Here is a 15,000-nt window from a genome sequence, read left to right on the forward strand (position 1 = left end):
CTTTGTGGTTATTTGACCATTTTCAACTTGTGTGACATTGAACCAAATCTATGTGGAATATACATGTAACAATGTCCAAATGATGATGATTTAGAATTTATATACCATACATATCACAAAGTCTCATGGCGGTTTACAATAATATTCTTCCTCTAGGGTGAAATCGGACGTCAGCTTGTAAAGGTGCCTCTGGCAGCCACTATATATGGGTTATTGACCAAGCATGAGGTCAAGATGGCTGGATACTGGCCAAGCTCTTTTTTTGCATGTTTATGAACCGAGACGAAGTTGAGGTCCATAAACACGCAAAAAAGAATGAGGCAAATATCCAGCCATCTTGACTGAACAAGTTTGGTCAATAAGGGATTTATTATATGGAATAAGACACCAAAAGATGATCTCTGATCCTGTGGGACCAAGCGAGAAATCCTGAGCGGGCAAGATAGCTCGATCTTGCCAATCACAGCACGGGATTTGGTTCATCTTGCCCGCTAACGGAGCGAGTCATATAATAAGAGTACATATTAATTTTGATCTCACCCACCCATCCAACCCCCACATGTATGTGAAAAGAGGGCAGACCACAACACTGGGGTCTCCCCCCTACTCTTCACGAACAAACAGTGTGTGGGTTTTTCAACGTCCTACAGTGTTGATTAACTGGAAAGGCTGTGAGATGGGGCCAACAGTTTATAGTCCTTATCTAAGAGGACTTGAAAGTCTAACCTTTTGTGGATGTAATTACAAAGGCAGCACTTTCTCATCAGTTTTTTAAGACCCTGAGTGTTTGTCTGGCCGAAGTTGAACTCACGACCCGCCGCGTGGCAGCTGGTGCTCACCCAACTGAGCCACCAGTGTGCGGTGTCCAGTTATTACCAATGGGTTGACTGAATGGAGTAAAGTGCCAGTCTGCTGAGCAAAAGGTTATAGTTTCAAATCCTTACTGAACTACCTCTTAGTGTTTTACTTAAAGAACTTTCTCAAGGAGATATTCTGTGATGGACTTATTGGATAAGTGGTTGACCCCATCTTTGAATTCACCATTTGCAGGGAAGAGGGGAAGTGATTCCTGGTATATTGGTTAGGTAATTGTGATAGATCATTAAGCAAGAACCCTAACTAAACAAGTGGCTAGGGATAGCCTACACTTTGTTTAAAGGAATTTTAGCTGATTGCCTTTAAAATTCACAGTATTTCAATGATTTTTTATTTTACATTATCTTGGTCAATATCCAGTCCAGTTCCGTAGTCCAAAGTCCACATTCCATGATGCCACCACATGATAAAGTGTGATCGTAAAATAGTTGTTCACATTTAAAACTGTTGTTAACGGCTTTGACCCCAATCAAAACCAGTAAACAGGTGCTTTACAAGTTTCTACGATGGTATTTGAAAATAATTTTGATATTTTTTCTTAACATTTCCCGGGAGAATTATAAAATTATTTAATTAGCACGGTAAGATATGTTACCGAGTCATACGATGACCAGATATTGCATTGTGTGCGACGAAAACACAAAAATTCGTTTCCGGTCATGTACACAACTCTGTAATACATATTTCCTCGTTACTCTGTCACATAGTCGTCCTTGGTTTAGTGGTCATCGCAATTGCCTTTGAACGACGGGGCACCAAGTTCGAATCCTACTTTGGGCTTCCCTCTATCAGACAAAGAAATCCTATGCATGCCGGGCCACATCACCACCCCCCCCCCCCCCCCCATCCCCTCCAAAAAAATAAATAAATAATAAAATAATAATAATAATAAGAAGAAGAAGAAGAAGAAGAAAGTCCAAAGGCAAATAACAAAGTAAAAAGGGATTGCTCCTCGTCCAAGATGGCTGAAGTATTCAAGTCCAATTCTGAAATTACATTTGGTATTTTTGATTTTGAAAACGAAAGCAAGATGTAAGAAATATTAAGAAAGAAATGCTATTAATCGTTTTCCTCACAATAAAGAAATACATAGGTGTTAGTTACTTAAACTTCTGTCAGAGTTCCGTAGTCACAGGCTTGTCAATATTTACAGTGCAGTTTTTGGGATGAAATGAGTGGCATCTTGCCCAAAGTAAAGATCCCTTTACTTTTAAGGTCCTTGTTTCAGTTCAGCAGTAAGTGCTTACTGATATGACAGCGTTGCCGGCAGGCCTCCTTTTAGTTTTTACAGTAATCGAACAGCAGATAAGCAGACTTTGTTTTGTTTTTTGGGTTAGTTTGCTTACGATACACTCAACAAACTACCATATGTAGCAAGTAAATTAATATTACATTTTACTCTTCTTAACTGTGTCACCTTAATAATATTAAGTGAGTGCCCAAGTTGTACTAGGTTTTTAAAGTGGCCAGCTAACCCTTGCACTGATAGAGTGACTTTCAATCGAGTGGTGTAAAACCAAAACCAAAGTTATTACTTTGGCCAATCAAAAAGGACAGAGACAATCCAGTAAACCGATCAAAACTTGAGGTAATTACACGTAGCCGACACAAAGCGCGGGAAAATGTGCACGCGCAAGCAACTATTGGTTTTCGTTTCACTTTTGATTGATTGAAAAGGTGGCGCGAGAACTTTGAACCAATCACTGAGTGAAGTAATCATAAACCAATTGAAAGCAATTCGCTTATTACTTTCGACATTCAATTGAAAACCACTCTAATAAATAGAGGATACTACACGGCAGCGCGGAGATATGAGATTTCTCTTTGAGTGTCGAAAAATATTTCATGAGTGAGTGAAGCGAACAAGTGAAATATTTTTCAACACGAGAAGAGAAATTTCGTATCTCCAAGCAGCCATGTAATGTTCTATTTATTAAATAAACACCAATGAAATACTAAATCATTTCATGAAAGGCATTGAAAGGCACGATTTTCTTATGTAACCATAGTAACAGTAATATTTTCATGTGTGAAAATAACATGTTGTCTTCACGAGTGAAGATATTATGTTTTCGCGTGAAAGCTCACTTGGTATTTTATTGGTGTTTATATTAAATCAGGGTTTTCTTTAAGGTTTTAAGTAGCCGGAGTTTTTTGCAAAGTAGACGGTTGTGGGTCCAGAGGACCCACACGATGGGCTTTAGCCCATCGCTTCTAGGGGGGTCCGGGGGCATGCTCCCCCAGAAAATTTTTGAAAACTGAATGCCAGAAAATGCATTTCCTGGCATTTTGGGCCATGAAACTCAAACATTAGAGGGATGAATCAAGCTGCAATTATACTATGAAAACCATGTTACTCAAAGAAAGACGAAGTGACATTTCAATACACCCTATGCAAAATGAAAAGGGACTGGGAGCGATACGTGCGAGAACGAGGCTAGTTGGGCCAAGAAAAAATGGCCGCCTGATGCGAAGGGCGCCAAATTTTAAATATGCCGGCAAATTGTTGTGTTCCCAAATGCACCAAAAAGCTGTACAGGAGTGAAAATGGAAAGAAAATTTTCTACTTCAAGTTTCCAGATGATGTGAACCTCAAGAAACGTTGGCTGCATGCTATTCGTCGCGACGAATGTAAGGATTTTACTGTCAACCAAAACACGAAGATTTGCTCTCGTCACTTTAAACCTGAGGACTTTGTTAAGTCTGTCGGAGGCCAGCGTATTTATGTCAGGGAAGGGGTCGTGCCGTCACGTTTTTCTTGGTCACAAAGTTCTCCGCTAAAGAGAAAGCCTCCTAAGAAACGTATGTTTACGTCGAATACAGACACAGAGTTGATAGTATCTCAAACAACTAGTGCAACTGAAACCAACGCTGATAACTGCACTTCATCGGCGGCTGGTAGCTCTGCTGATCATGACGTGCAAAACGACACGGATACGCAAGGAAACACGACAGAAGATTTCAAAGAACTTCTCGAAAAACTGAAGAGTTTGGAGCTTGAAAATGCTTCGCTAAAGGCTGAAATAGGAGTTTTGAAACGTCAGAAGGGTCTTGCAGATTCTCGCGTTTTTCAGTTGCGAAATTTTACCTCTGACGAGGACATCGTCTTTTACACCGGCTTTCCTAACTTTGCTACATTTAATGCTGTATATGAATTTTTGAACACTGGAACGAATGGGGAGAACATTAGGTACTGCTCGTCAAAAGAAAGAAGTGTCCCAAAGCGTTTTTATGATGAGAACGAAAATGAAACCGAGGAACCAGAGGAATGCACTCACAAAGGTAGAAAAAGGAGCTTAGAAGCAAGAGAGGAGTTTTTCCTTGTACTCTGCAGACTAAGAAGGGGATTTGCAGAAAAGCATCTGGCTCACTTGTTTCATATCTCTCAGTCAACAGTGAGCAGGATATTCCTGTCCTGGATAAATTACTTGTATCTTAAATTTGGTCAGGTATCTATATGGGCAAATAAGGAGGTTGTTACAGTTACTATGCCAGACGAGCTTTAAAGACAAATACTCTTCCACCCGTGTAATAATCGATTGCACAGAGATTAGATGTCAGATGCCTTCCAGCCTTCTTTTGAATTCGAAGCTGTTCAGCTCGTATAAAAACCACGTAACTCTGAAAGGCTTAGTTGGAATTGCTCCTAGTGGAGCTATAACTTTTATCAGTCAACTATACAGTGGAAGTATTTCCGATCGCGAAATTGGTGAGAGAAGTGGTTTTTCTGAAGTTAGATTTTGATAAAGGTGACACTGTGATGGCCGATAAAGGCTTTACAATTCAAGATCTCCTTCCACTGGGTGTGAACCTAAACATTCCACCTTTTCTAGGGTTGTATACCCAAATGACAGCACAAGATGTTATCAAGACCCAGGAAATTGCCTCGGTAAGAATACATATCGAACGAGCTATTAACAAAGTCAAGAACGTCCGCATTTGGGATAGTGTCGTACCACTTAGTCTATTTGGGGTGGTAAATCAAATGTGGAGTGTCTGTGCCTTTTTGTGTAACATGCACGATCCTCTTATTTCCACGTAACATTTAGGCAAAGCAATAATGCCTTCTACAGAAGACAACATTATTTAATAAAAGCGCCAGACCCTAATGTTATGTCTCAGAAAGAGCACAGATTTGGTAAACTAGGGTTTCGGCATCTTTGTGCGCTAGGAGCTAGTAAACTGTCATTTATCTTCGTACAGTCATTGTGCTCAAGAACTGAGAATAAAGAAACTAATCTTACAAAAGTTTTATCTTGAAAGACATCAAGGTTGATACTCTGTTTTAGACATATGTGTCATTGCTACAATTTAACAACAATGACACGCTTTTCTAATGTTTACAGAATTCTAAAGCGGCTGGCTCTATAAAATGATTGAAGTAGCAGTTCTTAAGGCATTCATTCAATGTGTCCCAGAACTGAGGATCAAATGTGATCCTCTCTACACTCATGCCTTTGTTGGTGTAAATTGCAAAATCACACCAGCTAGCGCCTGTAACAGCAAGTTGACCCTGTATTTGAAAGTAGTACTGATGTCCCCTTTTCAGTCTTGGCTGTCCATTTACATTTTCTGCAAAGAAACTTTCATCTGCACATGCATCTAAGGGACTTACATGAAACTTAGTGAAGGGACATTTAACCTCTACTAGTCCAAAAGGCTTACTACAACTATGATCAATGACCTTGCCATCTGGCGATGCTGCCAAAATTGGACAGGCCATACTCACAACAAGGCCACTTTTTAACACTGTAACTGGATTCCTAGCTGCAAACATATATTTTCCATATTCTTTCAAGGCTACAGGTTCATAGGTTTTCCCGTGTTCTGTCTGCTTGGAAGTAAATGGCTTGGGATGAAGCAGATTGTTTACTAAAGAGGCATGATTTCTTTTCCTTTTTGCAATGGTGTGGAAATTAGAAGCTGTAAACCGAAATTTTCTTTCAGCATTCCATTCTTGGGAGGCTGTTTGTTCTCTTGTAGTCTTCTCTATGTTATTGAGCTTTACCTCATCAACAGTCAAATGATCCAGGAGTGCTTCTTGGTTCCTGCTCAAACCATCTGGCTTTTTGTACTGTTCAGAACGTTGCAAAGGAAATGCAGGAAACGCAGATATAGCATTTTGGTCATCATTACCATCATTGCCGTCTGCTCTAGGCACTGAGTCAATATTGCAGAAAACTTGAAAATTGGACTCGGAAAACTGTAACTGATAACTTGCATATGAACCACTCGGAGATTTTCCAAATTTTGTTTCCTGTAAGTTAGTACCACCAGGAGAAATGATTTGAGACAGGGCAAATTTAGGATTGATCTTTTGAAGCTTGTCTTTCAACATAACTTCATCTGATGTTTGTGTGCTCAAGTTTTTCCTAGCTTCATACAATAAACACCTCACACCACTATCAGGATCATAATCGCTATCTAATTTGGACCTCTTTACATTGAGTTCCATGACAGGTTGGGGCTTGATTTTTTCCCCTCTTGCAGGTCTGTGCCACAGCTGTAAACTGGAGGTGCATGCCTTAGGTTGTGCCATATCAGATTCATGGTCCAACTCCTTGACATTTTGACAGCTATACAAGCTAAACTTACAAAGTTTCATCATAAGTGCAAGTACATGATTACAAAAGCCAGCAGATCCCGCCACGCACGTACATGAAGCATACTTTACACTTCCACTCACTAAACAAAGTGCAACTTTTAATTTATGAGGGGCTTCATTTTTTTAAAGCTATGATGACACAAACATTGAAAAAAGAAATATTCATTGTCACTAGCAGCAACTACGTCCTTCAAGTATTCGTCTTCAAGGAACGTCTTGGCTTTTCTCATGCTTGTTGGAACTGTATGGCTCTGTTTACTTCGGTCAATGTTTTTTCCAGACTGAGAGACATGCAAATCCATTTCTGCCTTTGTAAACAATGGCATTCGTTGTAAGCTTGTTGACCACCCAGTCGATGAAAACCTTACAGTACTTTCCTTTAGCAACGGATCATTTCGAGTTTGTAATTTTTCTTGTCTCTGCTTTCGATGCGTGTAAATAAGGTTCTTGTCTGGATCCACAACATCTTTATCACGACCAGAAGCCACATATTCAAGTACTCTACGGAAAAATTAGCACACCAGTTAATTGTGCAGAAACAGGTAAGCGACGGAAATAAACATTAAATCTCCTGATCTCTACTTGAAATAAGAAATAAGGCATGTTAAATATCGAGTCCTTTTAACCAAGTACAGTATAAAAAAACCCTTATTATTACGACTACTGAGAAATACATCGATAAGCTTACTTGCCTTTTTGCTAACTGTGCCTTTGTTTTTAATCCTTTTGCCGGGTCGCCACGACATTTTAACCAAAAGCGAAGCTCATCCGTGGTGAGTGTTGTAGGATTTCGTCCTTGAAGAGATGCTCCTGGTATATCGCCCTCGGAAAGACGGCTGGCACTTACAGTTTGATCAGCAGCCATTTTTACCACGAGTAAACAGAACAAGGCCCAACTAGCCTCGTTCTCGCACGTATCGCTCCCAGTCCCTTTTCATTTTGCATAGGGTGTATAATACAACCCTATAAACAAAAAGTTGAGTGACATTTTTTGTATCTTTTTGGTGGTTTTGCTGGAGCTAACGAGCCTGGCAAATATTGCCACTTGACAACTTGTAAACATGGCACATACTTTGAAGGACTAGACCAGCAAAGGCTTCTGATTGGTTGTTAAATAAAGAAGCTGATTGGAGGGTACTAATTGGCCAATGGCGTAAAGGATGTTTCGATCCTGTTTAGGTGTGAAGATGACACACATTCGTTCCATTGTGTAATTAGCGGGAACTTGGAACTTGGTTGTAGTAATTTCGAAAATTGAAAATCACTCGAGCGGTTTAAGAGTGATGTAGTTTTTTCCGAAGAGTTTAGGAGTTCCGTAAAGCAGTGAGAGTTGATCAAGAGTGACGTTGGATAAAGATCCGTTGTCATGTTGAAGCGTAGAGATGCCCTCGAGAGGACGAGCACTTACGCGGGCAAGTAGGATTTAACTCCGAGGAGTGTTACATTCAAGTGTTTAAATAAAGTCTACGAGTCCTCAGCCTCTACGTTCGCTGTAAATGATCAACTGAAAGGTTCGAAGTGAAAACGAAGGAGCGGTTTTTTGAATGATCAGGGGCTAGTTTTGTTCCTCAGTTGAGTTGTGGTAAGAGATGCATGAACGCAGGCTGAGCGTGTTGCTAGCAGAACATCATATGTAAATTTCCTTCTGGTTTGAGAACAAACCTTTTGAAAGTGTTTCTTTTTTTACAAGTTTTTTTATGATTGCGGCATGATTAAGTGAAGTTTTGCGCGGACTAAAACGTCCTTGAGTGATTTTTCCTTCCGGTAAGATACAATCGGTGGCTGTTAAAAGATATCGAAATCCAATATGGCGGACAGCAAATCATATTGTTCCTACTTTCCCGCCACCGCAGCAAGATTTTTTCAAAACGAAAGTCTCAAGCATAACGTTTTTAACCCTTTAAGCCCCGAGGGGTTCCCCATTGACGAGTAAAATCGTCTGGCGTTAGACAGAGTAAAATCTATAAGTGCCATTTGGCACTATCGGGGCTGAAAGGGTTAAACGGGGACATAGTTTTTTCACGCTGTTAGCTTAACCCTTTAAGCCCCGAGGGGTTCCCCATTGACGAGTAAAATCGTCTGGCGTTAGACAGAGTGAATCTATAAGTGCCATTTGGCACTATCGGGGCTGAAAGGGTTAAACTGCTCTTGAGTCAGAAGTCTTTTATGTGTTTTCAGAAAAGATAGGCACTGCAAATTTTTATTTGTATTGAACCCAAGTAGTTTAGACCTCATAAACAACATCTCCTCTACATATCTTGACTCTTCAAACAATGAAAGTAGCCGGCGAAACCTGACAGAGAAGCCGGCGAACTTCGCCGGCTGCCGGCTCTTATATACAACCCTGTATTATAATAATTATTATTATTGTAGGAATAGTAAATCCTTAGACATTAGACCTTACACATTAGATTATCAAAATTGGGTACCGGTATGCATGTAATCACATGCATTTCTGGACATAAATGGATGAAGCAGACACAAACCAACTTTTGTAAGTTGAGTGAACGAAATGCCATTCACCTTAGATTGCTTTTCTTTTAGTGTATCTATAGCTGAACACCCAGTGTTTGTTTTTCTACTAGGTTATACCATATTATTTACTTTAGTTCATCTTGTTATCATTTAACATTTGATAAGGAAAGTTCAATTAATTTATGTCACCCTCCCTAGTTCTTTTTACTGTTTCCAGAATTTTCTAGATTTTTCTTAGGTTTTACTGTCGCGATTAAGCTCTTGTGCATACAGTAAGGCTCACAATAGAGTACACGTCAACCAAAAAGGGTTTTGTTTTTACAAGTTACAAGTTTCATCAAAGTAGCAGTTTTAACCAAGGTTGCAAGTTTTATCAAGGTTGTAAACCCAAGCAACAATCTTCAAGGTTATGAGTAATTACCTGAAAGGATTCTAGTTGCAGTGCTAGGAGCAGAACCGAGTTTTTGCGCTGTTTGTAATAATCAAGGAAGAAGAATAAATTTACAAACAGCAGTTTGAAAACGTTTCAAAAGTCACTGGAACTATACTTAGAATGGTGAGATTGAAGAATGCTATTAGTTTGAAGATGATTAAACTTGTAGGCCACTAAGCATATTAATTCGTAAAATAGTTATTTAACCCTTGGATTCCCAATCCGGCCTGAACCAGCCCCACTTAGTATTTTACTCTTTCTAACGCCAGACGATTTTACTCATCAGTGGGGAGCCCCCGGGAGTGAATGGGTTAATGATACAGTTAACTGATTTAAAACTTAATGTTGAATCAAAATGCAGAAATAGTAAGTTTTCATTAATGGTTGATTAATTCCAGATGGCCCGCTAGAGCGTTCAAGTGACACACCTTATGAGACTGGAGAGGAAGATGAGAGTGAAGAGCTTGAGGGAGCAGTGGGTGGGGATGTGACACTGCCATCTCCACTTGCAGTGGATTTACAGGAGTTAGAGAATGGAGAGGATTCAAAAACAAGCTTACTACAAGAGCTGCAGAAAGAAATAGACAGACTGCGGCTACTCAGCCCAGGAGGTCAGTTAAAAACATGCAATGAGCCACTTAGTTTGAAGATGAGTCAGCCAATTACTTTTTTGGAGTAGAGGCATTTGGCATCATAATAGACCCACAGGTCCTTTGAATAAAGGAAACTAGAAAAAAAATAGATCGTAATTCATTATGTGATCTGAACAGCCATTGAAAGCTCTACCTGAAATTGGCTGGAGGTTGTTTTTTCATCATCAGCAGGTGATTCGGATTTTGTTGTTGTTGCTGCTTATGACTTCTGCTTGTCTTAAAGGTATGAGAATTTTCTCACACTAGTTAGCTTATTTGTCTCTTGTAGTTCTTGTACAATAGCTATGGCTAATGGAAGAACTAAGCAAATAGCAACTATCAGCATGGGGTCAATTTTTCTAGAAGTTCTTTTTACTCCACAGGGGATGTTATTTCTTTGACAGATGAATCAGAGGGGCGAAACGACACGTCTGTGACCACTGAATCACAAGGTAACTTACAAAATGTATTAAAATGCCAGAAGACCAAAGAGTGTACAGCAGTGTACAGTTTTCCCAAAAGGCTGTAGGTGACTGTCAGGAATACCCTGTGCTACCCCTTAGGGAATCAGGCTGGTACAGTAGTGATCATCTACTGCTTCCCAAGGTACTTTACATATGTCCTCGGCCCACCCTGGTCAGAGTTTTTCTCTGTCCTTGTGTGGGCCCATTTCCATTAGTAGGGCTAACGCTCACATGGTTCGTATGGGGTTGAAAACTAGCACTTCACATTACACTCTAAACAGTTAAGTAGAACAGCAAAGCCTCTTGTATACACACACAGACACACACATCTACGCAACTATACTTCCATGTCGGACTTGAATAAAGAAAAGACCCAGTTAGACCTTTTGGTAATCCTCTTACATACACTGTACTCTTTGTGCTTGTCCATTCGCAAGCCCAGTCATCCCTCTGACATCAACTTCCAACTGCGCCTTTTCCCCTTACCCTAATCAACCCTATCTGTTGTACAGAGAGAACAGAGAACCAGAGAGCATTCAAAATTTTGTCCAATTGTGCCTATGTCACAGACAGATAACTTAATCACTTCATACTTATGCACATTCACCAACTGAAGCTAAAAACTCAACATCTCACTTCCTGTATTTGCAACACACCATGGTTTGACATTTCAGTCCAAGTACTTGTAATGTGTAGGAACAGTTTCCCCTGAGCCACGTTTAACTGCCCATTTACTAAAAATTTACTATTTTAACTCAGTCGTCTTGTACCCTTTCTGGCGATTTAAGTCTTGCAATCTGTACTCTTGCCCTTCTCTTCAATTTTAACATCACTTCTGTCCAGAAATACTGGCAGTAAAATTTGCAAAGTACCACCTTAACACGACTTCTCAAAGAAAACATTTACGGAAACCATTACTTAATACAAACATGAACACAAACAAGAAACTTGTTTTACCTGTAAAAAGTTTGTTTTTTTTCCTTTAATAAGTGGTGCGAGAACTTTGAACCAATGACTGAGTCAAGTAATGCAAAACCAAAGCAATTAGCTAATTGCTTTCAACACTCAACTGAAAACCGCTCTATAGGAAGTAGAGGATATTACATGGCTGCGCGGAGATACGAAATTTCTCTTCGAGTGTTAAAAAATATTTCATGAGTGAGTGCAGCGAATGAGTGAAATATTTTTCAACATGAGAAGAAAAATTTCGTATCTCCAAGCGGCCATGTAATATTCTATTTATTATATAAACACCAATGAAATACTAAATCAATATTAAGCCATTGAAAGGCACGATTTTTATAATTAGCCTTAGCAACAGTGATTTTTTCATGTGTGAAGATAATATGTTATCTTCACATGTGGAGATATGCTTTTGCAGGGAAGATCACTTGGTATTCCATTAGTGTTTATATAATAATGAGTGATAATTTCTCATTTCATAATAATGATAAGATTATTATTCTTTGGTAAACGTATCATCTGTATCTCAAAAACATTTCTCTCAGGTGCTGTTGCTGAAGAAACAAGATCGCTAAAACCAAATCAGAGGGCAACTTTGCTGTCTTCGTATGATCAATCAGAGGAGTCTACTTCCTTGAGCAGCACCCACTCACCTTCATCGCTACCGCTTGACCCAGACGCACTTGACTTATTCTCCCTAACCATCCCTGAGCAGAGTACACTCCTGGACTGCAGTGAGTTGTTGACATCAAAGAACAGGAGCAAATGCTCTGCAGTGGACTGCAAAAACCCCGATGTATTCCCCTCTCTTAGGTGCCAGCATTGTTGGTGCAGCTATTGCCCGTCCTGTGCGCCACTTGCCCTTGCATGCCAAAAGAGTCCAATTGGGCACAGCTTTGTGTCTGTTCTTCGGAACCGGGGCCCAAGGATTGCCAAGGTCAGCAGCAGGACAAGGACTAAGCCAAAGAAGCTTAAAAAGAAAGAGGGTCCACCATGGCAGTGCAGATTCTGTACCATGTTGAATGGGCCACAAGTGCTAGTGTGTCTGGGGTGCAATGCACTTCATGAATCGGATACGCAAGAGGGTCGCAATGTGTGTCCCATGTGTACTTTGGTTAATGAACCTGGCAAGATCAAGTGTGAACTATGCGAGACAGAACTGGTCAGCAAGGACCAGGTTGAGGTGGATGATGAAATCGAATGTTAAATCCTTAGAAAGCTCGATTGGTCTTCATTGTGGTAATGCACTGTGAGTACATTACACACTATGTCACCGTGTTGTAGAAGCGTAAGAGTGTAAGTCTGTGATGGCAATAGGCCCGCAGTGCGTGCATAACTCATGAACATGCTTGGAAGCGTGCTTGAGTTTCAACAAAATGAGCCCCAAAATCGGCAAGAATTTGTGACGCCAATGAATAATACAGCAGCCGTTATTTCCAAAATGATAGAATCACCTGGTGATACATAACCTCATTTAGGAGACTAAATTTTTGACTTTGCAGAAACAATGGTCAACCTCAAGAGTTGGGTGATTGTGATCTTTGTGTTGAATTTGCACATTTCTTGTCAGTCTTAAAAGCACTTGAAAGAAAAAAAAAACAAAATAACAAAAACAAAAACCCGGTGTCTTGCCATCATTTTGACACAGATGCAAGGTAACTTGTAGTCACTTTCAATTTTGCGATTACTTGTGCAGGCGAAAGGTAACTGATGGTAACTTTGTATATTCTCAGTTCAAAATTTAAGTTGTTTTCATTTCGCAAATTTTGTTGCTGATGGCTAAATATTTTGTTCTCGATCGACACTTCTCAAAACTTCCTTCTGCTCGTCCTAAAAGCTGTGTATCAATATTTATTTACGTTTGCATCAACGTTTGTTTTGCTTAAAGCAGGCTAACAAAATCTGTACCCTGCTTAGTTCGCATTTTTGAGCGTTAAAATCCTATGTTTCTGACGGCAAGTCGTATATTTTGAGGTCACCCATCCAAATACTAACCCCGCCGGACATTGATCAACTTCAGTGAACTTTTGTTTTAGAAAGCTGTCACGCGCTCAGAGTGCACGCGTAAACTTGTGGTGAAAAAGAAGTTGTAAGAGAACTTGAAAATGGTGAATATGTCAGCGTGGAAGCCAATGTTTCTTGATTCTATTTTATTTTCTTCAATCTTTCTGGGTTTAGTATTTTACTAGTAACCACATGTCTTCTCAGGGGGCTATTTACTTAAGACATCTACCATGGCACTATAATGATAAACGCTACCAAAACAATATCGTGTACTGTTAGAGCTACATATTACGCAAAATAACTTGAATCTCCTGGGAGACAAAACGCAACTCAGTTGACAATTATACAGCGCTGTGTTACTGCTCTACCACACGTACGCAATGCGTGCTTATTTTTTATTTTTATTTTGTTAGACCATTTAATATTATCAGTAATTGAGGAAGTTTGTCTGAATCGAATTTGTGGGTGTACAGTTTTATAGATTTTCCAATGCCCTAACGGAACCCACTTACAAGTGAAAGAGTTCACTCAAAAATGCTTAGATTACGTATGTAAAAAGGTGTTGATATGAAGTTGTTTTCCCTTAAAAAGTGTTGAATTTGATTACAACAGGTAATGAGTTCTGATAGCTTAATGAATTGTTTATTTTTATACGTGTATTATTTTCAAGGAATATCTTCTTGTACACAACGATGTAATGTAGATGTTCAGCCATTAATTTACAGAGTTATTTACCATTAATTATTTAGCCTGCCCCTCAGACTTGAGGATAATAATCATTAGCATAATTACACAGCTGATTATTGAAAATTCTCTGCGCTGATTGGTTGCACTTGAGGTAGTTATTACACGATAATCGCCTAAGCAGTTTTTCATTTTGTTGAGGTGACAGAAGAGGAAATTAATTGATTCAACAAAAATGCATATTTTTCAAAGAATCACCTATATAATTTTTCTAAGACAATAATAATTCTCCTCAGGCTCGGTGAATATCGGTGAATAAAAACCTCAACTTCGTCTCTGCTTTTATTCACTGATGTTCACCTCCCTCTCGCCTTTGGTGAATAATTATTGTTAATTAATTAATTTTGGCATTTTATGTTGATGAATGGTCATGGTGGCGAATTCAGAATACCTGACAACCACTCATTGTCTTCTCAAAGTACCGCCATAATGTGCAAATTAGTTCATCGGTATTTGAAAGTTGGAGCGACTGCAGAAATCAGTGCTACCCAGGGCTATCACATGCAAATGTATCTGCAGCTTTTGAAGAATGCAGTTTGTCACAATAGCGCGTATTTTTATTCCATGATGCGAAAATAAGTGGCCCTGCATTCTGTAGTTTAGTGTAAAATGAGGCATCCATAGAATTTAGGCCTGCCCAGGGCTACCAAAGGCAAATTAGTCGGAAGGTTTTTGAAGGACATTGTAGTTGCTATTGAGCATTATATTGCAACCAGTGGTATGTGAAATGTTTTTAAATTTAATAGAATATTTACTTCATTAATGATCCCATTGTAGATACTGGTAAGAATTAAAATGTAACAG

At 39.4% G+C, this 15,000-nt stretch overlaps 2 protein-coding genes and 1 pseudogene across 2 annotated transcripts in view; 2 read left to right on the forward strand and 1 right to left on the reverse strand.

Moving 5' to 3' along the window:
- LOC137999604 (uncharacterized) overlaps positions 1-15,000 on the forward strand; it is a 40,631-nt gene that overhangs the window by 25,568 nt on the left and 63 nt on the right. The window contains exons 6-8 of the mRNA XM_068845424.1: positions 9,788-10,000; positions 10,405-10,473; positions 11,994-15,000. The exon at positions 11,994-15,000 is cut by the window's right edge and continues 63 nt beyond it. Of these exons, the coding sequence (XP_068701525.1) occupies positions 9,788-10,000; positions 10,405-10,473; positions 11,994-12,655 (944 nt within the window). The 3' untranslated portion in view covers positions 12,656-15,000. The remainder of the gene's footprint in view (positions 1-9,787; positions 10,001-10,404; positions 10,474-11,993) is intronic.
- On the forward strand, positions 3,369-4,741 carry LOC137999335 (uncharacterized; annotated as a pseudogene).
- On the reverse strand, positions 5,069-6,544 carry LOC137999605 (uncharacterized). Its single transcript, XM_068845426.1, has one exon. It carries the CDS (start codon positions 6,482-6,484, stop codon positions 5,210-5,212), a length of 1,275 nt encoding a protein of 424 aa, XP_068701527.1. The 5' UTR covers positions 6,485-6,544; the 3' UTR covers positions 5,069-5,209.

The sequence above is a fragment of the Montipora foliosa genome, chromosome 4, assembly GCF_036669935.1.
Source record: "Montipora foliosa isolate CH-2021 chromosome 4, ASM3666993v2, whole genome shotgun sequence".
NCBI lineage: Eukaryota > Metazoa > Cnidaria > Anthozoa > Scleractinia > Acroporidae > Montipora > Montipora foliosa.

Bases quoted from the DNA above. Each gene is read 5' to 3' on its own strand.
- LOC137999605 (XM_068845426.1), bottom strand. From the start codon at position 6,484: ATGATGAAACTTTGTAAGTTTAGCTTGTATAGCTGTCAAAATGTCAAG.